This window comes from Triticum aestivum, chromosome 7D, assembly GCF_018294505.1.
Source record: "Triticum aestivum cultivar Chinese Spring chromosome 7D, IWGSC CS RefSeq v2.1, whole genome shotgun sequence".
NCBI classification, from domain to species: domain Eukaryota; kingdom Viridiplantae; phylum Streptophyta; class Magnoliopsida; order Poales; family Poaceae; genus Triticum; species Triticum aestivum.
Genome location: NC_057814.1, coordinates 426,722,727 through 426,749,627, shown reverse-complemented (window position 1 = coordinate 426,749,627; position 26,901 = coordinate 426,722,727). Strand labels below are relative to the sequence as shown.

Genomic DNA, 26,901 nt, shown 5'->3' with positions numbered 1-26,901 from the left:
ACTTCCAAACAACAGCAAACTTTCAAAAACAATGGCTCTTCCTCCCATTATTGTCTACCTATGAGCACAAAAAGTATATGTGCCATAGTTTTATATCATTAATATATTGAGTAAACTAGCATGTTAGTCTAACTGTGTAAGGCTTGAATAAGTGTCATCAACTTGTCAAATTGACTACTTAACTAGAAATGCAAATTTTCATTGTATTCCCAGCTTTGCTAGTGTCACAGTAACTACAAATAACACATTCTTACTACCGTAGAAACATAAGTTTGCAAGAACATCAAACAGAAAAAGAATGGCATAATATGTCTCATAATGATGTCAGGACAAGTACACAAAGTTACAACACATGAGTTTACCTCGAGATTAGGTGTAGTATTGTAGTACATGTTCAAACATGTACTGTTGAACATCCAAATATTTGCCCGAGTTCTTGATCTTTAGCTAGTAGGTCGTTCATACATCGTCCATTGGTATTCCGCACACAGAATTAGGACTATTTGTCCAAAAAAGTTTTTTGTTCAAACAGGAGATCTGCTTATGTGCAATCGATGTATACCATCAGTATCTCTACAAATGATATGAAATATAGGACTACTTATCCAACAGAAGTTGTGTGTCCCCATTGACAGCTTCATCATTACTCCTCCATTCATTTAATTTCTTTGAGACCCTGTTATTATCATAAACACCATGAACCTTATAATGCCACACCATCTTCGATACGTCATCCTGTGGTGAACTTATCTCCCGTCGTTTGATTGTCTTGTGAAGTTCGCAGAAGAACTTTGGATCTTGCAGTTTGATATACTCGTGCAATACAAGCTCATGGTGAGGTACCCAGTTTCTAGGGAAAGTTGTATAATCACATGATGGAATTGATGACATGCGCGCAAATTGTACACCCTCAATAATATCAACAACTCCCATCCTCAAGAGATCAGAGTATTCTGGTGCATCATTGTTTGTGCTCTCCCTCAACGGGCGGCTGAGATCACGCGATGCAATCTTGTAAACCTTAGCACGGGATTTTAGTCTATACCTTGCTGCATAAAGCTTTGCCAAAGAGCTGCGTATAACATATGCGCAGAACCCTACAATCTTCTTCCGGTTGTCCGCATACCTATACCAATCAGCCATGGTCTCAAGAAATTTGTTCATCTGAGAATTAGTGTGTGCCTGCCCAGAGTACAGCATTGGTGAACACGGTAATGGCTCAGGATCCCTGTCCCCCTTTACAAGCTCAAGCTTTCTGAAATGCCTTATGCACCTCTGCAAGCTTGCTGTGACAGATAACAATGTTCCAATACCCTTCTCACTCACAATGTTTCCTCCACTGGCGGTATATCGCAAGGTTGGGTAGATGACCCGGCGGGCAATGACATGATCCAAGAATTCAATCCCCCTTGTGATGTGCTCAATCTCCACTGACGAATTCTCTGGCCTCAAACCAAATGTTCTCTCACAAAACTCCATTAGTTGCCTCCTTATCTCAACCGCGTCCTCCCTCGGCCCCCGGACCCCAATCAACACATGAGAGCCAAATCTAAGGAAATCCATCTTCCTGGTCTTCTCCCTCCCACTTGATGGAACAAACTCAGGCCAAGATGGATTATGACATCCCTCATCGCCCGCCTCCTTCCATATCGAATCATGCCTTGACGGGCGGAAGTACTCGTTAATCCTCTCCTCCATCCACCAATCCAACTCATTAAGGCACACATTGGCGAGCAATGGACTAATTATCCCGCAATGCCCATATTCCGGCACGTGACACGCCTGTTCTGGGGCGAACCCAAAGAACAGTCTCAGCCAATAAGGGTCTGGCTTGGGCTCATCCTCATTAAGCACCTTCTTCTTCCTGCTCTTCCTGAGCACCTTCCTTTTTAGCCTCTTCTTGCTTAGCCCATCGAGATCCTTCTCCCTTGGAGGCACAGACCCGGGCCGGACTGGGGCGTTGAGCGCCGACTTGAGCAAAGACAGCACCTTGCGATCAGAGACGGCCTTCTCCACACAGGACAGAATGGTGTCTGACGATAAGGCGTCGACCACGGTTGTGAGGTCTGCAGTGATGAACCAGAGGTAGCCGGCAAAGCCGGAGCGAACGGAGCGGATGGCAGTGTGGGGCCCGCGTCCAGGGCGGAAGGCGTGGGACTTGGGGGAGAACCGGGGCTCGAAGACGGGTTCGAGGAGCAGGAGGAGGAGCTCCTGGACGACGTGGTCCTGGAAGGGGGGCGGGGCGTTGGCTAGGCGGGCAGTGAGCTTGCGGCGGGAGACGGGGACGGTGGAGGGGGCGTCGGCGGGGGAGCGGAGGAGGAGGTGGGTGGAGGCGCCCCAGGGGAAGGCGGGGTGACGGCGGAGGGCGGCGGCGCGGAGGCGGAGGAGGGAGTGGAGGGTGGGGAGCGGGACGGCCTGGCGCGGCGGGAAGGAGCCGGTGGCGTGGGCGCAGGCGCGCTGGTAGGAGAGGAGCCAGAGGTCGAGGCGGGAGGCGTAGCCGGAGAGGTTGGGGAAGGGGGAGGAGGGCGGGTGCGCGAAGGCGCGGCGCCACAGCGAGGAGAGGAGGTCGATGGGGTCGTGGACGAGGAGAGCGTAGGGGTCGGGCAGGGGGCTCCGGTCGGCTGGTGGAGGCGGCGCGGGGCGGCGCCGGATAGGTTGGATGCCGGTGGCGGGGAGAAGACGGCGAAGCGCTGCGCGCGGCGGTGGCATCGGAGGGGAGGTTTTTGTTCGAACAGGTGGTGGGCGGTGACTGTGACTACACACACTCGGGTGGCCTGAGAGGCTAGGCTAGGCTAGGTGCCGGGCAAACCTGGCCACATGGGCCGGCCCGGCTGTAAAAAAGGTCCTGCCACATGGCCGTGTCGGCCTGAAGGCCTGGCCATAGGGATCGGCCCGATATGCCAGTTATAAAGGCCGGCCTGGCACTACAGGCCGGGCTAAATTGTTTCTCGGTCTTCTGGGCCGTTTGTTTTTAGAAAATTCAGGGAAATCTAAAAAAATAAGAAAAATACAAAATAATAAACTAAAAAAGAAGAAATACAGAAAAATTAAAATTAAAATACCAACAAACTTAAAAAGTATAGATAAATGATAGTTACGCGTTGGACATGCCGTGTTGGCAAGCAATCAAAAAGTATGTGTTGTGCCCGGCCTTATGGCCTGTCTTTCAGGATCTGCCTAGTCCCGTGGTAGGCCGAAGGTCAGCCCGACCTTTTTAATGGCGTGTCACGCCGGGCATATGTCGGGCCTAAATTCCGTGCCTACGAGGCATGACCCATATGGCCAGGTTTGGTGTCGGGTGATAATTTCACCGATTGGTTGTCTCCACAGCCATCCAATCTAACTTCAAACCAAAATCCAGATCATCTGATTTTTACAGCAGAACTTTTTGGCTTGTAAGAGCATCTACAAACATTGGGCAAATCCGCCCCTCTGTATGTGCGCAGACAGCGTTCCCCCTTAAATGTTCGTCCGTGCAACCATGTCCCTTACTTTCAAATCTTCAAATCCATGCAAACCACATCCACGTCAACCGTTTGATGATACAAATTTCTACTATTAAAGAAGAATCAAACGTCGTGATGGTTCGATCACCTCCTTATGCTATCGATACCTCCTCCCATCATTTTTTCTGTCCATCGCTTCCCCACACGATTTTTCTGGCTTTCTACTTCTCTTGATTGACCACCTCCCCACGTCCTTCCTCCCACCGGGCGCCTTTTCTTATTTGGTTTTCTTCCCTACCGAACTGATCTGCCCTACACCCCACGAACGACCGCCATCTATCCCAGTGCCACGATTAACGCATGCCACCGCCGCCGCAACAACCACCCCTCCGATCTGAAGTGTAGTGCCTCCCTTGATGCCGCTGCCTCGACGTTCTGCACTTCCTGCCACCGCCGCAGGTCACTGCCTGCAGTTCGCTGTCTACTTTTCCCACGGACGCTGGCGATGGGAAGGAGGAGGAGGAGGTGGGTGAGGAGACGAGGGCAAGCGCAAGAGTTGCATCGTTTAAGGAACGTGGTACAGGTCAAGAGCCACTAACATCGACGTGGGCGCGCGTCGGCCGTAGGTAAGCACTCTTTCCTCTCGCCTATCTCATCTCCCTCTCTTACAGTGACCTTCCTTTGTCTCCTCTCCCTGTCCGCGTCGTGGCAGTAGGGCACGTGATGGCCGGCTACGAGTTTAGTAGGGGCTCACGGATGGGTAAGGGCAGGCTTGGCAAGGACTGCTCATGTGTCGCTGAACATACTGCAAGCGTGTGTGTCGAGGCCAGACTTGGAACAGGCAATGGCGAGCATGGTGCTTAGGCGAATGTTGGAAGTGTGGCCGTACTTCATAAGTAGCAGGTAGAGGTGCACACAGGCAATGGTGGGTAGGGGCGCCAATGTTCAGGCAGAGGAGAATACGAAAGATGAAGCCACTGGGCCACATCAGGCATGTATAGCTGATCCATGGCCATGCATATTTCTGTCGGAATGGTTCGGCTTGAGGCAATAAATCGGATACGTATTTATATTGAATGGTGGAGCTGTCAGTTGGTGCAGTTCCAAACAGAGCGTCGTGGCAGTTCCAAACAGACGCCACAGATGATTTGAGCAGATATGGGTATATCTACTTGATGAAACATAAGTCTAAAACATTTGAAAAGTTCAAAGAATTTCAGAGTGAAGTGGAAAATCATCGTAACAAGATAATAAAGTTTCTACGATCTGATCGTGGAGGTGAATATTTGAGTTATGAGTTTGGTCTTCATTTGAAACAGCACATAATAGTTTCGCAGCTCACGCCACCTGGAACACCCACTACTGCAGGATGCTGCTAACGCGACACTACGATCAGAGACCCTTCGAGAAACTATGTGCAATGCCATAATCGCAAATGGTGGTGTATGAAAACCGTCCGAAATGTATAAAACGTTTGCGATGACGGATGCATCAAACACGGTTCAGGTTTTAGTTGCGTGTGCGATGAAGGGCATACGGTTCAGTTCAATTAACTGTTTGCGATGAGGAGGAACAAAAGAAACGGGCAGCCAGATGAAGGCGTGTGTGATACACATCATACGGTTCACTCGGATGAAATATTTGTGATTAGGCAACACAAAAGAAACGGGCAGCCAGATGAAGATGTGTGCGATATACAGCATACGGTTCACTCGTATGAACTATTTGTGATTAGGCAACACAAAAAAACGGTCAGCCAGATCAAGGTGTGTGCGATATACGCATGCGGTTCACTCGGCCCTTGTCGTCAGTGTGTGACCTCTGTGGCAACCGTTCGCTCCCCAGGCGCCTCTTCGTGTACCGTGGCAACCGTCCACCGCCTCTTCGCCTTTCTCTCTCGATTTGGAACTGCTATCGCACGCTCTTCCTCCCTCCATTTGCCTTCACCCTTCCTTCTGCCATTGTTCGATCATCTTCTCCATTGAGGGAACTGAAGGAAATATGCCCTATAGGCAATAATAAAGTTATTATTTATTTCCTCATATCATAATAAAGGTTTATTATTCATGCTAGAATTGTATTAACCGGAAACATAATACATGTGTGAATACATAGACAAACATAGTGTCACTAGTATGCCTCTACTTGACTAGCTCATTGATGAAAGATGGTTGAGTTTCCTAGGCATAGACATGAGTTGTCATTTGATTAACGGGATCACATCATTAGGAGAATGATGTGATTGACTTGACCCATTCCGTTAGCTTAGCACTTGATCGTTTAGTTTACTGCTATTGCTTTCTTCATGACTTATACATGCATGTTCCTATGACTATGAGATTATGCAACTCCCGATTACCGGAGGAACACTTTGTGTGCTACCAAACGTCACAACGTAACCGGGTGATTATAAAGGTGCTCTACAGGTGTCTCCGATGGTACTTGTTGAGTTGGCATAGATCGAGACTAGGATTTGTCACTCCGATTGTCGGAGTGGTATCTCTGGGCCCTCTCGGTAATGCACATCACAATAAGCCTTGCAAGCAATGTGACTAATGAGTTAGTTACGGAATGATGCATTACGTAAAGAGTAAAGAGACTTGCCGGTAACGAGATTGAGCTAGGTATTGAGATACCGATGGTCGAATCTCGGGCAAGTAACATACCGATGACAAACAGAACACCGTATGTTGTTATGCGGTTTGACCGATAAAGATCTTCGTAGAATATGTAGGAGCCAATATGAGCATCCAGGTTCCGCTATTGGTTATTGACCGAAGACATGTCTCGGTCATGTCTACATAGTTCTCAAACCCGTAGGGTCCGCACGCTTAAAGTTCGGTGACGATCGGTATTATGAGTTTTTGTGTTTTGATGTACCGAAGGTAGTTTTAAGTCCCGGATATGATCACGGACATGATGAGGAGTCTCGAAATGGTCGAGACGTCAAGATCGATATATTGGACGACTATATTCGGACACCGGAAGTGTGCCGGGTGGTTTCGGAGAAAACCGAAGTGCCGGAGGGTTACCGGAACCCCCCCCGGAGAAATAGTGGGCCTTATGGGCCTTAGTGGAGAGAGAGAGGGCAGGCCGCGCGCCCCTCCCCCGCTGGTCCGAATTGGACTAGGAGAGGGGGGGCGGCGCCCCCCTTTCCTTCTCCCTCTCCCCCTTCCTTTCCCCCTCCTAGTAGGAGTAGGAAAGAGGGGAGTCCTACTCCTACTAGGAGGAGGACTCCTCTTCTTGGCGCGCCCACAAGGGGCTGGCCGGCCTCCCCCTTGCTCCTTTATATACGGGGGCAGGGGGGCACCTCTAGACACACAAGTTGATCTCTCCCAGCCGTGTGCGGTGCCCCCTCCACCACAATCCACCTCGATCATATCGTAGCGGTGCTTAGGTGAAGCCCTGCGTCAGTAGCATCATCATCACCGTCATCACGCTGTCGTGCTGACGAAACTCTCCGGCGAAGCTTTGCTGGATCGAAGCTCACGGGACGTCATCGAGCTGAACGTGTGCGGAACTCGGAGGTGCCGTGCGTTCGGTACTTGGATCGGTCGGATCGTGAAGACGTACGACTACATCAACCGCGTTGTGCTAACACTTCCGCTTTCGGTCTACGAGGGTACGTGGACAACACTCTCCCCTCTCGTTGCTATACATCACCATGATCTTGTGTGTGCGTAGGATTTTTTTTGAAATTACTACGTTCCCCAACAGTGGCATCCGAGCCTGGTTTATGCGTAGATGTTATATGCACGAGTAGAACACAAGTGAGTTGTGGGCGATACAAGTCATACTGCTTACCAGCATGTCATACTTTGGTTCGGCGGTATTGTTGGATGAAGCGGCCCGGACCGACATTACGCGTACGCTTGCGCGAGACTGGTTCTACCGACGTGCTTTGCACACAGGTGGCTGGCGGGTGTCAGTTTCTCCAACTTTAGTTGAACCGAGTGTGACTACGCCCGGTCCTTGAGAAGGTTAAAACAACTCTAACTTGACGAACTATCGTTGTGGTTTTGATGCGTAGGTAAGAACGGTTCTTGCTCAGCCCGTAGCAGCCACGTAAAACTTGCAACAACAAAGTAGAGGACGTCTAACTTGTTTTTGCAGGGCATGATGTGATGTGATATGGTCAAGGCATGATGCTATATTTTATTGTATGAGATGATCATGTTTTGTAACCGAGTTATCGGCAACTGGCACGAGCCATATGGTTGTCGCTTTATTGTATGCAATGCAATCGCCCTATAATTGCTTTACTTTATCACTAAGCGGTAGCAATAGTCGTAGAAGCAATAGTTGGCGAGATGACAACGATGCTACGATGGGGATCAAGGTGTCGCGCCGGTGACGATGGTGATCATGACGATGATTTGGAGATGGAGATCAAAGGCACAAGATGATGATGGCCATATCATATCACTTATATTGATTGCATGTGATGTTTATCCTTTATGCATCTTGTTCTGCTTTGATTGACGGTAGCATTATAAGATGATCTCTCACTAAATTTCAAGGTATAAGTGTTCTCCCTGAGTATGCACCGTTGCGAAAGTTCGTCGTGCCGAGACACCACGTGATGATCGGGTGTGATAAGCTCTACGTTCAAATACAACGGGTGTAAGACAGTTTTGCACACGCAGAATACTCGGGTTAAACTTGACGAGCCTAGCATATGCAGATATGGCCTCGGAACACTGAGACCGAAAGGCCGAGCGTGAATCATATAGTAGATATGATCAACATAGTGATGTTCACCATTGAAAACTACTCCATCTCACGTGATGATCGGACATGGTTTAGTTGAGATGGATCACGTCATCACTTAGATGATTCGAGGGATGTCTATCTAAGTGGGAGTTCTTAAGTAATATGATTAATTGAACTTTAATTTATCATGAACTTAGTACCTGATAGTATTTTGCTTGTCTATGTTGTTGTCGATTGATAACCCACAAGTATAGGGGATCGCAACAGTTTTCGAGGGTAGAGTATTCAACCCAAATTTATTGATTCGACATAAGGGGAGCCAAAGAATATTCTTGAGTATTAGCAGTTGAGTTGTCAATTCAACCACACCTGGATAACTTAGTATCTGCAGCAAAGTATTCAGTAGCAAAGTAGTATGGAAGTAACGGTAACGGTAGCAAAAGTACTATTTTTGGGTTTTGTAGTGATTGTAACAATAGCAACGGATAAGTAAATAAGCGAAGAACAATATGTGAAAAGCTCGTAGGCATTGGATCGGTGATGGAGAATTATGCCGGATGCGGTTCATCATGTAACAATCATAACATAGGGTGACACAGAACTAGCTCCAATTCATCAATGTAATGTAGGCATGTATTCCGAATATAGTCATACGTGCTTATGGAAAAGAACTTGCATGACATCTTTTGTCCTACCCTCCCGTGGCAGCGGGGTCCTAGCAGAAACTAAGGGATATTAAGGCCTCCTTTTAATAGAGTACCGGACCAAAGCATTAACACATAGTGAATACATGAACTCCTCAAACTATGGTCATCACCGGGAGTGGTCCCGATTATTGTCACTTCGGGGTTGCCGGATCATAACACATAGTAGGTGACTATAGACTTGCAAGATAGGATCAAGAACTCACATATATTCATGAAAACATAATAGGTTCAGATCTGAAATCATGGCACTCGGGCCCTAGTGACAAGCATTAAGCATAGCAAAGTCATAGCAACATCAATCTCAGAACATAGTGGATACTAGGGATCAAACCCTAACAAAACTAACTCGATTACATGATAAATCTCATCCAACCCATCACCGTCCAGCAAGCCTACGATGGAATTACTCACGCACGGCGGTGAGCATCATGAAATTGGTGATGGAGGATGGTTGATGATGACGATGGCGACGGATTCCCCTCTCCGGAGCACCGAACGGACTCCAGATCAGCCCTCCCGAGAGGTTTTAGGGCTTGGCGGTGGCTCCGTATCGTAAAACGCGATGAATCCTTCTCTCTGATTTTTTTCTCCCCGAACACGAATATATGGAGTTGGAGTTGAGGTCGGTGGAGCGTCAGGGGGCCCACGAGGCAGGGGGCGCGCCCAGGGGGGCAGGCGCGCCCCCACCCTCGTGGACAGGTGGAGGCCCCCCTGACATGGATTCTTCTTCCGGTATTTTTAATATTTTCCAAAAATAAGTTCCGTGGAGTTTCAGGTCATTCCGAGAACTTTTGTTTCTGCACATAAATAACACCATGGCAATTCTGCTGAAAACAGCGTCAGTCCGGGTTAGTTCCATTCAAATCATGCAAGTTAGAGTCCAAAACAAGGGCAAAAGTGTTTGGAAAAGTAGATACGACGGAGACGTATCCACTCCCCAAGCTTAAACCTTTGCTTGTCCTCAAGCAATTCAGTTGATAAACTGAAAGTGATAAAGAAAAACTTTTACAAACTCTGTTTGCTCTTGTTGTTGTAAATATGTAAAGCCAGCATTCAAGTTTTCAGCAAAGATTATAACTAACCACATTCACAATAACACTTAGGTCTCATGTTTACTCATGTCAATGGCATAATCAACTAGCGAGCAATAATAATAAATCTCGGATGACAACACTTTCTCAAAACAATCATAATATGATATAACAAGATGGTATCTCGCTAGCCCTTTCTGAGACCGCAAAACATAAATGCAGAGCACCTTTAAAGATCAAGGACTGACTAGACATTGTAATTCATGGTAAAAGAGATCCAGTCATAGTCATACCCAATATAAATTAATAGTAATGGATGCAAATGACAGCGGTGCTCTCCAGCTGGTGCTTTTAATAAGAGGGTGATGACTCAACATAAAAGTAAATAGATAGGCCCTTCGCAGAGGGAAGCAGGGATTTGTAGAGGTGCCAGAGCTCGATTTTAAAGCAGAGATAAATAATATTTTGAGCGGCATACTTTCATTGTCAACATAACAACCAAGAGATGGCGATATCTTCCATGCTACACACATTATAGGCGGTTCCCAAACAGAATGGTAAAGTTTATACTCCCCCTCCACCAACAAGCATCAATCCATGGCTTGCTCGAAATAACGAGTGCCTCCAACTAACAACAGTCCTAGGGGGAGTTTTGTTTGCAGTTATTTTGATTTGATTTGCATAAAGCATGGGACTGGGCATCCCGTTGACCAGCCATTTTCTCGTGAGTGAGGAGCGGAGTCCACTCCTCTTGAGAATAACCCGCCTAACATGGAAGATACAGGACAACCCTAGTTGATACATGAGCTATTCGAGCATACAAAACAGAATTTCATTTGAAGGTTTAGAGTTTGGCACATACAAATTTACTTGGAACGGCAGGTAGATACCGCATATAGGAAGGTATGGTGGACTCATATGGCATAACTTTGGGGTTTAAGGGATTGGATGCACAAGCAGTATTCCCGCTTAGTACAAGTGAAGGCTAGCAAAAGACTGGGAAGCGACCAACTAGAGAGCGACAACAGTCATGAACATGCATTAAAATTAATAAACATTGAGTACAAGCATGAGTAGGATATAATCCACCATGAACATAAATATCGTGAAGGCTATTTTGATTTTGTTTCAACTACATGCGTGAACATGTGCCAAGTCAAGTCACTTAAATCATTCAAAGGAGGATACCACCCCATCATACCACATCACAACCATTTTAATAGCATGTTGGCACGCAAGGTAAACCATTATAACTCATAGCTAATCAAGCATGACACGAGCGACTATGATCTCTAATTGTCATTGCAAACATGTTTATTCATAATAGGCTGAATCAGGAACGATGAACTAATCATATTTACAAAAACAAGAGAGGTCGAGTTCATACCAGCTTCTCTCATCTCAATCAGTCCATCATATATCGTCATAATTGCCTTTCACTTGCACGACCGAACGATGTGAAAATAATAATAGTGCACGTGCATTGGACTAAGCTGGAATCTATAAGAATTCAATGAACATGAGACGACAAGGCAATATGGGCTCTTGGTTAAATCAACAATAATGCATATAAGAGCCACTTCAACAATTTAATCATGGTCTTCTCCTATCGACCCCCAAAGAAAAGAAAAGAAATTAAACTATTTACACGGGAAAGCTCCCAACAAGCAAAAGAAGAAAGGGAAATCTTTTTGGGTTTTCTTTTAATTATTAGTACTACAGCAAGAAAGTAAACTAGCTAAAAGCTACAACTATTTTTTTTGTTTTCTTAAGGTTTAACAAACACACAAGAAGAAAGCATAAAAGGAAAATAAACTAGCATGGATATTATAGTGAAAAAGTATGAGCACCGACTTCTAGCAATGAGTGTGTGAACATGAATGTAATGTCGGTGAGAAATACGTACTCCCCCAAGCTTAGGCTTTTGGCCTAAGTTGGTTTATTGCCACGGATGGCCTGGCGGATATCCATAGTTTTAGCCGGGGTCGTACTGAGATGAAGAAGACTCTGATTGCCACCGATTGGCAATCATCTCCGGATCCCACTGGTAATTAGACTGTCGTGGAGGTTCAAATTGTGGTTCCGGCTCCGGCTCTGTGGCTGATGTAGGGTTCCGGTAGGTGTGAATGGCCGCCAGCGGAACGAGATACGGACCTGCAGATAAATCAAACAAGGAAGGAGCAGGCAAGGTAATAGTCTCAGGGTGATGTTTATCAAAGAACAATTTGTATTTAAGCGCCCCTTCCCTATTCTTAACAATAAAGTCATGCGCTACCATACTCTTATAATCTAAATAAGCATTGGGCAGTAATTTTTCTTCTTTTTCATAGTGCCTAATAGGTATGTTATAGTGTGCAGCAAGGCGTGAAGCGTAAATACCTCCAAAGATGGGGCCCTTTGTACGGTTCAGACTTAACCGTTTAGCAATAATACCGCCCATACTAACAGAGTTATCACAAAATAAACCATGGAACAAAATAATAATATCAGGAACACTAAGGTTTCCACAGTTTCCGCGACCAATTAAGCAACGACTAGCAAATATTGCAAAGTAGCGTAAAACAGGAAAATGTATGCTAGTGATTCTTGCATCGGAAACCTTCCTAGTTTCCCCTACAGTAATAGTATCAATAAACCCGTCCACATCTTTACGATGTGGTTCCTCTAAGCTACCCTCGAAAGGTATTTTGCAAACCCTACAAAATTCATATAGTGACATCTTCTTAACCACATCATATAAATGAAACTCTACTGAAGGAGGTGATTCCTTAGGATAATAGTAGAAGTTTTGCACAAAAGTATTGGTGAGTAAGAGATACTGTTCGCGTTGGTCGCGGAGGAAGTCGGTGAGGCCTGCATTCTCAGCCAATTCATAAAAATCATCATAAATCCCGGCTGCTCTCAAGAAATCATCGGAAGGCCATTCACACGGCCGAACCTCCGCGGTGCGAGGCAAATTATATTTGGGCCTCTCTGCTTCCTCACTTTGCTTTTCCTTCGAGCTTCGGCTCGATGAGCCCCTCAAAAATCTCTTCATTATTTTCTGAAAAATTCTGAAATTTTTAGTAACTTCAAACAAAAGTGAACCAAGCTCAACAAAATTGATAGCAACTACTCCTACAAGTGCCTAGAGCCTATATCATGCATTAGAACTACTTGGAACCATATAAATTTGACATGCAAGCTCAAGAACATGGTCACCTAGGGAGCACAAATTTGCAATGAATAAAGCACTAGAACAAAAACTAATTGGACCAATGGAGGAGTCACATACCAAGGAACAATCCCCCAAAGCAGTTTTGTGAGAGGTGCTTTGAGCAAGGAGATCGAAAATCGCAGCAAAATGAGCTAGAACTCGTGCTTGAGCTGGATGGTGATTTTTTTGGGAGGAAGAAGAAGTGTGTGGGTGCAGGAATAAGTGGAGGGAGCCACCGTGGGCCCACGAGGCAGGGGGCGCCCTGTAGGGGTGGGCGCGCCCTGGACCCTCGTGGCCAGGTGCTTGCTCCCCCTGCTGTGTTCTCAGTGCCAGATATTCTCAAATATTCCAGAAAAATCATATTAAATTGGCAGGGCATTTGGAGAACTTTTATTTTCGGGGTATTTTTATATTGCACGGATAATTCAGGAAAAAGACAGAAAAATACTATTTTTACTTTATTTCAACTAAATAACAGAAAGTAAAAGGAGGGTACAGAAGGTTGTGCTTTCTAACTTCATCCATCTCATGCTCATCAAAAGGAATCCACTAACAAGGTTGATCAAGTCTTGTTAACAAACTCATTCCGAATAACATGGAACCGGAGAAATTTCGAATAACACTATGTTACCTCAACGGGGATATGCACATCCCCAATAATAAGAATATCATATTTCTTCTTGACAGTAGGTAGAGGAAATTCAAAACCTCCAAAAATAATCGATGGAATTTTTCCAATAGAATTGATACTATGAACTTGAGGTTGTTTCCTCGGAAAGTGTACCATATGCTCATTACCATTAACATGAAAAGTGACATTGCCTTTGTTGCAATCAATAACAGCCCCTGCAGTATTCAAAAAGGGTCTTCCAAGAATAATAGACATACTATCGTCCTCGGGAATATCAAGAATAACAAAGTCCGTTAAAATAGTAACGTTTGCAACCACAACAGGCACGTCCTCACAAATACCGACAGGTATAGCAGTTGATTTATCAGCCATTTGCAAAGATATTTCAGTAGGTGTCAACTTATTCAAGTCAAGTCTACGATATAAAGAGAGAGGCATAACACTAACACCGGCTCCAAGATCACATAAAGCAGTTTTAACATAGTTTCTTTTAATGGAGCATGGTATAGTAGGTACTCCTAGATCTCCAAGTTTCTTGGGTATTCTACCTTTAAAAGTATAGTTAGCAAGCATGGTGGAAATTTCAGCTTCCGGTATCTTTCTTTTATTAGTAACAATTTCTTTCATATACTTAGCATAAGGATTCATTTTGAGCATATCAGTTAATCACATACGCAAAAAGATAGGTCTAATCATTTCAGCAAAGCGCTCAAAATCCTCATCAACCTTTTTCTTGGATGGTTTGGGAGGAAAAGGCATGGGTTTCTCAACCCAAGGTTCTCTTTCCTTACCGTGTTTCCTAGCAACAAAGTCTCTCTTATCACAACGTTGATTCTTTGATTGTGGGTTATCAAGATCAACGGCAGGTTCAATTTCTACATCATTATCATTGCTAGGTTGAGCATCATCATGAACATTATCATTAACATTTTCATTAGGTTCATGTTCATTACCAGATTGTGTTTCAGCATCAGAAATAGAAATATCATTTGGATTCTCAGGTGGTTCAGCAATAGGTTCACTAGAAGCATGCAAAGTCCTATCATTTTTCTTTGTCTTCTTTTTAGAAGGACTAGGTGCATCTAAATTATTTCTCTGAGAATCTTGCTCAATTCTCTTAGGGTGGCCTTCAGGATACAAAGGTTCCTGAGTCATTTTACCGGTTCTAGTAGCCACTCTAACAGCATAATCGTTATTCTTACTATTCAATTCATTGAGGAAATCATTTTGAGCTTTAAGTACTTGTTCTACTTGAGTAGTAACCATAGAAGCATGTTTACTAATGAGTTTAAGTTCACATTTAACTCTAGACATATAACATATAAGCATTTTGTTTTAATTGTCTACCAAAATAAGCATTGAAATCTTCTTGCTTAACAATAAAATTATCAAACTCATCCAAACATTGGCTAGCAAACTTAGTAGGAGGGATTTCAGCTTTATCATATCTATAGAGAGAATTTACCCTTACTACCTGTGTCGGGTTATCAAGACCATGTGTTTCTTCAGTAGGCAATGGATTAGGATCATATATTTCTTCAACAGGCGGTAAATTAAGACCATGTATTCTTCAATAGGAGGTAAATTCTTAACATCTTCAGCTTTTATCCTTTTTCTTTCATAGATTTCTTTGCCTCTTGCATATCTTCTGGACTGAGAAATAGAACGCCTCTTTTCTTCGGAGTTGGTTTAGGAATAGGCTCAGGAATTGGATCAGGAAGCGTCCAATTATTTTCATTTGTCAACATATTATTCAATAGAATTTCAGCTTCATCCGGTGTTCTTTCCCTGAAAACAGAACTAGCACAACTATCCAGGTAATCTCTGGAAACATCAGTTAGTCCATTATAAAAGATATCAAGTATTTCATTTTTCTTGAGAGGATGATTAGGCAAAGCATTAAGTAATTGGAGAAGCCTCCCTCAAGCTTGTGGGAGACTCTCTTCTTCAGTTTGCACAAAGTTGTATATATCCCTTAAAGCAGCTTGTTTCTTATGAGCAGGGAAATATTTAGCAGAGAAGTAATAAATCATATCCTGGGGACTACGCACACAACCAGGATCAAGAGAATTAAACCATATCTTAGCATCACCCTTTAATGAGAACGGAAATATTTTAAGGATATAAAGGTAGCGAGTTCTCTCATCATTAGTGAACAGGGTGGCTATATCATTTAATTTAGTAAGATGTGCCACAAAAGTTTCAGATTCATAGCCATAAAAAGGATCAGATTCAACCAAAGTAATTATATCAGGATCAACAGAGAATTCATAATCCTTATCAGTAACACAGATAGGTGAAGTAGCAAAAGCAGGGTCAGGTTTCATTCTAGCATTAAGAGATTGCTGCTTCCATTTAGCTAATAACTTCTTAAGATCATATCTATCATTGCAAGCTAAAATAGCTCCAGCAGCTTGTTCATCCATAACATAACCCTCAGGAACAACAGGTAATTCATATTTATTAGGGGGAGAGTCTTCATCATCACTATCATCAATATTATCAGTTTCAATAGTTTCATTCTCTCTAGTCCTAGCAAGTTGTTCATCAAGAAATTCACCAAGTGGCACAGTAGTATCAAGCATAGAAGTAGTTTCATCATAAGTATCATGCATAGCAGAAGTGGCATCATCAATAACATGCGACGTATCAGAATTAATAGCAGAAGCAGGTTTAGGTGTCGCAAGCTTACTCAAAACAGAAGGTGAATCAAGTGCAGAGCTAGATGGCAGTTCCTTACCTCCCCTCGTAGTTGAGGGATAAATTTTTGTTTTCTCGTCTTTCAAGTTCTTCATAGTGACCAGCAGTTATAAATCCCAAGTGACTCAAAGAATAGAGCTATGCTCCCCGGCAACGGCGCCAGAAAATAGTCTTGATAACCCACAAGTATAGGGGATCGCAACAGTTTTCGAGGGTAGAGTATTCAACCCAAATTTATTGATTCGACACAAGGGGAGCCAAAGAATATTCTCGAGTATTAGCAGTTGAGTTGTCAATTCAACCACACCTGGATAACTTAGTATCTGCAGCAAAGTATTCAGTAGCAAAGTAGTATGGAAGTAACGGTAACTGTAGCAAAAGTAATATTTTTGGGTTTTGTAGTGATTGTAACAATAGCAACGGAAAAGTAAATATGCGAAGAACAATATGTGAAAAGCTCGTAGGCATTGGATCGGTGATGGAGAATTATGCCGGATGCGGTTCATCATGTAACAATCATAACATAGGGTGACACAGAACTAGCTCCAATTCATCAATGTAATGTAGGCATGTATTCCAAATATAGTCATACGTGCTTATGGAAAAGAACTTGCATGACATCTTTTGTCCTACCCTCCCGTGGCAGCGGGGTCCTAGCGGAAACTAAGGGATATTAAGGCCTCCTTTTAATAGAGTACCGGACCAACGCATTAACACATGGTGAATACATGAACTCCTCAAACTAAGGTCATCACCGGGAGTGGTCCCGATTATTGTCACTTCGGGGTTGCCGGATCATAACACATAGTAGGTGACTATAGACTTGCAAGATAGGATCAAGAACTCACATATATTCATGAAAACATAATAGGTTCAGATCTGAAATCATGGCACTCGGGCCCTAGTGACAAGCATCAAGCATAGCAAAGTCATAGCAACATCAATCTCAGAACATAGTGGATACTAGGGATCAAACCCTAACAAAACTAACTCGATTACATGATAAATCTCATCCAACCCATCACCGTCCAGCAAGCCTACGATGGAATTACTCACGCACGGCGGTGAGCATCGAGAAATTGGTGATGGAGGATGGTTGATGATGACGATGGCGACGGATTCCCCTCTCCGGACCCCCGAACAGACTCCAGATCAGCCCTCCCAAGAGGTTTTAGGGCTTGGCGGCGGCTCTGTATCGTAAAACGCGATGAATCCTTATCTCTGATTTTTTTTCTCCCCGAACACGAATATATGGATTTGGAGTTGAGGTCGGTGGAGCGTCAGGGGGCCCACGAGACTCCAGATCAGTTCCATTCAAATCATGCAAGTTAGAGTCCAAAACAAGGGCAAAAGTGTTTGGAAAAGTAGACACGACGGAGACGTATCATAGATAGATGGCCCGTGTTGTTGTTCCGTTGAATTTTAATGCGTTCCTTGAGAAAGCAAAGTTGAAAGATGATGGTAGCAATTACATGGACTGGGTCCGTAACTTGAGGATTATCCTCATTGCTGCATAGAAGAATTACGTCCTGGAAGCACCGCTGGGTGCCAGTCCTGCTGCAGATGCAACTGACGACGTTAAGAACAGCTGGCAGAGCAAAGCTGATGACTACTCGATAGTTCAATGTGCCATGCTTTACGGCTTAGAACCGGGACTTCAACGACATTTTGAACGTCATGGAGCATATGAGATGTTCCAGGAGTTGAAGTTAATATTTCAAGCAAATGCCTGGATTGAGAGATATGAAGTCTCCAATAAGTTCTACAGCTGCAAGATGGAGGAGAATAGTTCTGTCAGTGAACATATACTCAAAATGTCTGGGTATAGCAATCACTTGATTCAACTGGGAGTTAATCTTCCGGATGATAGTGTCATTGAGAGAATTCTTTAACCACTGCCACCAAGCTACAAGAGCTTTGTAATGAACTATAATATGCAAGGGATGGATAAGACAATTCCCGAGCTCTTCGCAATGCTAAAGGCTGCGGAGGTAGAAATCAAGAAGGAGCATCAAGTGTTGATGGTCAACAAGACCACCGGTTTCAAGAAAAAGGGTAAAGGGAAGAAGAAGGGGAACTTCAATAAGAATGGCAAACAAGTTGCTGCTCAGGAGAAGAAACCCAAGTCTGGACCTAAGCCTGAGACTGAGTGCTTCTACTGCAAACAGACTGGTCACTGGAAGCGGAACTGCCCCAAGTATTTGGCGGATAAGGAGGATGGCAAGGTGAACAAAGGTATATGTGATATACATGTTATTGATGTGTACCTTACTAATGCTCGCAGTAGCACCTGGGTATTTGATTAAGCGAAGATTGGCTAAGGACGAGGTGACGATGCGCGTGGGAAATGGTTCCAAAGTCGATGTGATCGCGGTCGGCACGCTACCTCTACATCTACCTTCGGGATTAGTTTTAGACCTGAATAATTGTTACTTGGTGCCAGCGTTAAGCATGAGCATTATATCTGGATCTTGTTTGATGCGAGACGGTTATTCATTTAAATCAGAGAATAATGGTTGTTCTATTTATATGAGTAATATCTTTTATGGTCATGCACCCTTGAAGAGTGGTCTATTTTTATTAAATCTCGATAGTAGTGATACACATATTCATAATATTGAAGCCAAAAGATGTAGAGTTGATAATGATAATGCAACTTATTTGTGGCACTGCCGTCTAGGTCATATTGGTGTAAAGCGCATGAAGAAACTCCATACTGATGGACTTTTGGAATCACTTGATTATGAATCACTTGGTACTTGCGAACCATGCCTCATGGGCAAGATGACTAAAACGCCGTTCTCCGGAACAATGGAGCGAGCAACAGATTTGTTGGAGATCATACATACTGATGTATGTGGTCCGATGAATATTGAGGCTCGCGGCGGGTATCGTTATTTTCTCACCTTCACAGATGATTTGAGCAGAGATGGGTATATCTACTTAATGAAACATAAGTCTAAAACATTTGAAAAGTTCAAAGAATTTCAGAGTGAAGTGGAAAATCATCGTAACAAGAAAATAAAGTTTCTATGATCTGATCGTGGAGGAGAATATTTGAGTTACGAGTTTGGTCTTCATTTGAAACAATGTGGAATAGTTTTGCAACTCACGCCACCTAGACCACCACAGCGTAATGGTGTGTCCGAACGTCGTAATCGTACTTTAGTAGATATGGTGCGATCTATGATGTCTCTTACTGATTTACCGCTATCGTTTTGGGGCTATGCTCTAGAGACTGCTGCATTCACGTTAAATAGGGCACCATCTAAATCCGTTGAGACGACGCCTTATGAACTGTGGTTTGGCAAGAAACCAAAGTTGTCGTTTCTTAAAGTTTGGGGCTGCGATGCTTATGTAAAAAAGCTTCAACCTGATAAGCTCGAACCCAAACCGGAGAAGTGTGTCTTCATAGGATACCCAAAGGAGACTGTTGGGTACACCTTCTATCACAGATCCGAAGGCAAAACATTCGTTGCTAAGAATGGATCCTTTCTAGAGAAGGAGTTTCTCTTGAAAGAAGTGAGTGGGAGGAAAGTAGAACTTGATGAGGTAACTGTACCTGCTCCCTTATTGGAAAGTAGTTCATCACAGAAACCGGTTCCTATGACACCTACACCAATCAGTGAGGAAGCTAATGATATTGATCATGAAACTTCAGATCAAGTTACTACCAAACCTCGTAGGTCAACCAGAGTAAGATCCGCACCAGAGTGGTACGGTAATCCTATTCTGGAGGTCATGTTACTTGACCAAGGCGAACCTACGAACTATGAAGAAGCGATGGTGAGCCCAGATTCCGCAAAATGGCTTGAAGCCATGAAATCTGAGATGGGATCTATGTATGAGAACAAAGTGTGGACTTTGGTTGACTTGCCCGATGATCGGCAAACCATAGAGAATAAATGGATCTTCAAGAAGAAGACTGACGCTGACGGTAATGTTACTGTCTACAAAGCTCGACTTGTTGCGAAAGGTTTTCGACAAGTTCAAGGAGTTGACTACGATGAGACTTTCTCACCCGTAGCAATGCTTAAGTCTGTCCAAATCATGTTAGCAATTGCCGCATTTTATGATTATGAAATTTGGCAAATGGATGTCAAAACTGCATTCCTGAATGGATTTCTGGAAGAAGAGTTGTATATGATGCAACCGGAAGGTTTTGTCGATCCAAAGGGAGCTAACAAAGTGTGCAAGCTCCAGCGATCCATTTATGGACTGGTGCAAGCCTCTCGGAGTTGGAATAAACGTTTTGATAGTGTGATCAAAGCATATGGATTTATACATACTTTTGGAGAAGCCTGTATTTACAAGAAAGTGAGTGGGACCTCTATAGCATTTCTGATATTATATGTGGATGACATATTGCTGATTGGAAATGATATAGAATTTCTGGATAGCATAAAAGGATACTTGAATAAGAGTTCAATGAAAGACCTCGGTGAAGCTGCTTACACATTGGGCATCAAGATCTATAGAGATAGATCAAGACGCTTAATTGGACTTTCACAAAGCACATACCTTGACAAAGTTTTGAAAAAGTTCAAAATGGATCAAGCAAAGAAAGGGTTGTTGCCTGTGTTACAAGGTGTGAAGTTGAGTCAGACTCAATGCCCAACCACTGCAGAAGATAGAGAGAAAATGAAAGATGTTCCCTATGCTTCAGCCATAGGCTCTATCATGTATGCAATGCTATGTACCAGACCTGATGTGTGCCTTGCTATTATCTTAGCAGGGAGGTACCAAAGTAATCCAGGAGTGGATCACTGGACAGCGGTCAAGAACATCCTGAAATACCTTAAAAGGACTAAGGATATGTTTCTCGTTTATTAAGGTGACAAAGAGCTTGTCGTAAATGGTTACGTCGATGCAAGCTTTGACACTGATCCGAACGATTCTAAATTGCAAACCGGATACGTGTTTACATTGAACGGTGGAGCTGTCAGTTGGTGCAGTTCTAAACAAAGCGTCGTGGCGGGATCTACGTGTGAAGCGGAGTACATAGCTGCTTCGGAAGCAGCAAATGAAGGAGTCTGGATGAAGGATTTCATATCCGATCTAGGTGTCATACCTAGTGCATCGGGACCAATGAAAATCTTTTGTGACAATACTGGTGCAATTGCCTTGGCAAAGGAATCCAGATTTCACAAGAGAACAAAGCACATCAAGAGATGCTTCAATTCCATCCGGGATCAAGTCCAGGTGGGAGACATAGAGATTTGCAAGATACATACGGATCTGAATGTTGCAGACCCTTGACTAAGCCTCTTCCACGAGCAAAACATGACCAACACCAAAACTCCATGGGTGTTAGAATCATTACTGTATAATCTAGATTATTGACTCTAGTGCAAGTGGGAGACTGAAGGAAATATGCCCTAGAGGCAATAATAAAGTTATTATTTATTTCCTCATATCATGATAAATGTTTATTATTCATGCTAGAATTGTATTAACCGGAAACATAATACATGTGTGAATACATAGACAAACATAGTGTCACTAGTATGCCTCTACTTTACTAGCTCGTTGATCAAAGATGGTTGAGTTTCCTAGGCATAGACATGAGTTGTCATTTGATTAACGGGATCACATCATTAGGAGAATGATGTGATTGACTTGACCCATTCCATTAGCTTAGCACTTGATCGTTTAGTTTACTGCTATTGCTTTCTTCATGACTTATACATGCATGTTCCTATGACTATGAGATTATGCAACTCCCGATTACCGGAGGAACACTTTGTGTGCTACCAAATGTCACAACGTAACCGGGTGATTATAAAGGTGCTCTACAGGTGTCTCCGGTGGTACTTGTTGAGTTGGCATAGATCGAGACTAGGATTTGTCACTCCGATTGTCGGAGTGGTATCTCTGGGCCCTCTCGGTAATGCACATCACAATAAGCCTTGCAAGCAATGTGACTAATGAGTTAGTTACGGAATGATGCATTACGTAAAGAGTAAAGAGACTTGCTGGTAACGAGATTGAGCTAGGTATTGAGATACCGATGGTCGAATCTCGGGCAAGTAACATACCGATGACAAACAGAACACCGTATGTTGTTATGCGGTTTGACCGATAAAGATCTTCGTAGAATATGTAAGAGCCAATATGAGCATCCAGGTTCCGCTATTGGTTATTGACCGAAGACATGTCTCGGTCATGTCTACATAGTTCTCGAACCCGTAGGGTCCGCACGCTTAAAGTTCGGTGACGATCGATATTATGAGTTTTTGTGTTTTGATGTACCGAAGGTAGTTCGGAGTCCCGGATATGATCACGGACATGACGAGGTGTCTCGAAATGGTCGAGACGTAAAGATCGATATATTGGACGACTATATTCGGACACCGGAAGTGTTCCGGGTGGTTTCGGAGAAAACCGGAGTGCCGGAGGGTTACCGGAACCCCCCCGGGAGAAATAGTGGGCCTTATGGGCCTTAGTGGAGAGAGAGAGGGCAGGCCGCGCGCCCCTCCCCCTCTGGTCCGAATTGGACTAGGAGAGGGGGGGCGGCGCCCCCCTTTCCTTCTCCCTCTCCCCCTTCCTTTCCCCCTCCTAGTAGGAGTAGGAAAGAGGGGAGTCCTACTCCTACTAGGAGGAGGACTACTCCTCCTGGCGCGCCCACAAGGGGTCGGCCGGCCTCCCCCTTGCTCCTTTATATACGGGGGCAGGGGGCACCTCTAGACACACAAGTTGATCTGTTGATCTCTCCCAGCCATGTGCGGTGCCCCCCTCCACCATAATCCACCTCGATCATTTTGTAGCGGTGCTTAGGCGAAGCCCTGCGTTGGTAGCATCATCATCACCGTCATCATGCCGTCATGCTGACGAAACTCTCCGGCGAAGCTTTGCCGGATCGAAGCTCACGGGACGTCATCGAGCTGAACGTGTGCTGAACTCGGAGGTGCCGTGCGTTCGGTACTTGGATCGGTCGGATCGTGAAGACGTACGACTACATCAACCGCGTTGTGCTAACGCTTCCGCTTTCGGTCTACGAGGGTACGTGGACAACACTCTCCCCTCTCGTTGCTATACATCACCATGATCTTGCGTGTGCGTAGGATTTTTTTTGAAATTACTACGTTCCCCAACAGGAACAGGCCGGAAACGGCCCTGTTATTCTTGCCCCGATCTGAAAGATGACGTGGTGGAGGAACTCATTGATTGGTGCGACGTCATCACCTCGGCTAGCATGGCAGGTTCGTTCAAGACCATTCTCGACTGAACTAATAACATCATTACAAGGAACCCAAGGGTCCAGGAGCGGTTTGATCTCCCCTATCTTCTTCATCGTGACCCTGCTGACTGGCGCGGGGACGAGGGAAGCCTCGCCTTGTGCAAGTTGATGCCGCTTGATAATGATACGTATGATGTTAACATGCCATCGCTTGAGGGCAAGGCTTGGGCAGGCGCAAATGGAGATTGGGTTGTTTATATTGGGTACAACTGCGAGTGGGAACTTGTAATGTGTACACTCGTCACCGGGTTCCACTTCCAAAATCTCAGACGACTACCCAGAGGTTGAGTACACCGGTATTCTACGTGAGTTCAAATATGATCATGGTGACTGTCGTCTACGGAAGATAGCAATTTGTCGAGTTCCCAACCGCTTTTGGGATTACACGAACTATGAAGTTGTTGCTATCGTCGACAAGCTTGTTGTCGTCCTTACTTCCACGCCTCGATGGATTTTGCTCAAAAATCAATTTCTGTACACGGATGAGTACTGTGATGCAATTCAATACGAGGGTCTTGTGTTTGCTGCCACCACTCGTGGCACTGTTTTTGCATGGAATCCTGATGCTTTCGGTACGTTTGTCTTCCACCGTAGTTATAATTGTTTCATGCACATGCATGCGGGTTAGCTAGTTTCCCTTTACTAATTAATTAACCTTCTTGTGTTTCCAAGGTCCTGTGAACATTCCACCACCTATACTTGAAAATTTTTATAACCAAGGGGGAGATGACAATGCTGATGATCACGAGCATGAGGACGAGCAGGACCCATATTCTCAGTGGCACCTGGCAACTAATTCCGATGGATCACCTCTTCTTGTCTGTACACAGGGCACTGCTGATGTTACTAAGGAAGCTGGTGTTGTCTCGCATGGTCGCACTCTCTAGACCTATTCCAACATCCCTTGCGGGGTATTCGGGATGGATACTAGTGTACTAGCGCCAACACCTTCTACCTGGTTCGGTATTGAAAGTCTTGGAGGAAACTCGCTCTTCCTTGGACAAAACTATCCAATGATGGTGGAAGGCGATCCAGCTGCTATTGACACAACGTTACTACCATTTATGAGAAGCAACTGTATCTATACCTCGAACATTTCTATGCTTCCCTACCGTCCCAATATGGGTCCTGACATAGGCCGCTTCAGCCTGCATGATCAGTCCCGCGTTGGTCTCGAGATTGACAGTAGCTGGCCCTTCCCAGAGAATCACTTTTGGTTCAAAGCAAGCGTTTCCAACGCCGACGAGTGGTTGAGCTGAAGTTCATTTCATCGCTTTGTTAGGTGTGAGAAAAACTTTATTAGAATGTTTTGTTGGAAATGATCCATAATCCAACGTGTACCCTAGTTGTCGTTGTGGGCTGATGACTTGTTGTATGTAATCAATGGTACATTTGCATATGCGTCCATCAACTCATGCCTGCTAGTGGTGTCCATATGAACAGTGCTAGTGATTTTAGTTGCAAAAATTAGATAGTGCTAGTGATTTTTAGCTGCATATTTTGACAAATCGCAGTGTTACAAGGTTGACAAATGGCAATGTTACTAGATAAACAAATGTCAATCTTTCCAGTTTGACAAATGTTAACATACCCAAAATGACAGATATGCAAATCTTACCCAATTGTTTGTACGTGGTTGCACACGGGTCATGCAAAACAACCGTTTGCGTTGAAGGGATGCAGAAATCCTGCTCGGCACATTTTTCCTTGGCTGCCTGGGGAAGCTGTCGGTTTGCATACGGGTGTTATAACTAAAACGTTGGCGATGAGTGTTTTATATTTAAAAACCATTGACGTTTTTTTCAAAAGAAAATCATTTGATAAGTCTATACACTAAGAGAGAAAAACACAAGTTCGTTCAAACCATATCTTTCATTCAGTCACACTGCGAATTTATATTCATATGATCGAGAATTCGAGATACAGTATTAAACCCAAAAAAACTATTTCCGGCGGCGGCGGAGGCGGCGTGCCGTCGTTGTCGTCCTCCGGGGTGCCGTTGTTGAAGTCTTCAAGGCAGCACAAAATGTTCTTCATTTGTAAATCAAACATCATGTCGTCACGCGATCGACGGGCGGGGCGCGGGAGGACGACAACTGGCACCGCTGAGAGGTAGCGGTCGACGGCAGCGTCCCATGCCGCTGAGGGGGGCGCGCGCACGGGCATGGGCGCGACGGCTGCAGCCAAGTGCACGGGGGCCGGCGCCACGGTGGGTGGAGGGGCGCGCATGGGCACGGGCGCTGGCGCTGGCATGTACACGAGCTCCCGTGGGTCCGCGGAGACCTCGCTGACGCCCGCGGCTTCCAGCTCTGCGATAGTGCTCGGCGACCAGCTCGTCAATGCTACGGGGATGGTCGCTGGCGCGGGCGCGAGGATGGGAGCTGGGACGGGAGCGGGGGCAGCAACCGCCGCAGCCAGCTCGTTCTGGGCCATGTCCATGAGGTCCCATTCCTCCTTATTTTCTATCTCCTCCGGCTCGGAGTCGACTTCACCAAACTTGAAGACTAGTGGCAGATGATCGTTCTGCGCCATGGCGTTGGTGGAGGTTTGTGGGAGGGAGGGGAGTGGGAGGCGAACAGTAAGGCCACCCGTATTAAATAGCGGCTCGGGCGCCATTAATGGAGAGTAAGGCGGGCAGCCATGGAAGTCAAAGGGCTCGCTTCCCACTGAGCCTGCGCAGCGTACAGCTCGCACGCTTCCCGGTAGGCCTACACATTGGAGGACAGCTTGCATGCCTCTCGGTCAGCCTGCACACCGGACTGCGCTCGCAAGCCTCCCGTTTAGTCAAGGTCAAGCAGCTGTCCGCACGGCACCTCCTACAGCCATTAAAACCAAGACACGTGGCGTCACGTGAATGGTTAACAGAACGCACATGGTTTGAATTCTACAAACGTTTGAGATATTAAAGTGGCAGCTATTTTTTCAAAATGCCTTTGTTGGCTGTCATTATTCGAGTGCGCCTTCTCTCAAAATGGACATGAAAATGCCATAGCATGTCGGGTGCCATTCCATGATAGCATGCCAAGTTTCATGAATTTCAGATGAGTTTTGCATTTACTAGAATTTAAAAACCAGGCATCTCAATGTTTTGCCGGCAATCAACGATGCCCTGGTGTTTGAAATTCATTTGCATTTCTTGCATGGGACCTAAGCATGCACCCAAGGACACAGATTTGATTTTTCAACCAATTTATATGCACTGGAGCATGTGCATGTAGTTCAAATTTGAATTATGCA

At 44.9% G+C, this 26,901-nt stretch overlaps 1 protein-coding gene across 1 annotated transcript in view; it reads right to left on the bottom strand.

The window, feature by feature from the left end:
• Positions 1 to 286: 286 nt before the first annotated feature.
• The window catches only part of LOC123171145 (nuclear intron maturase 1, mitochondrial), a 47,720-nt gene continuing 21,105 nt past the window's right edge, over positions 287 to 26,901 (bottom strand). Inside the window, exon 3 of the mRNA XM_044588772.1 lies at positions 287 to 2,787. Coding sequence (XP_044444707.1) covers positions 598 to 2,787 — 2,190 coding nt within the window. The 3' untranslated portion in view covers positions 287 to 597. The remainder of the gene's footprint in view (positions 2,788 to 26,901) is intronic.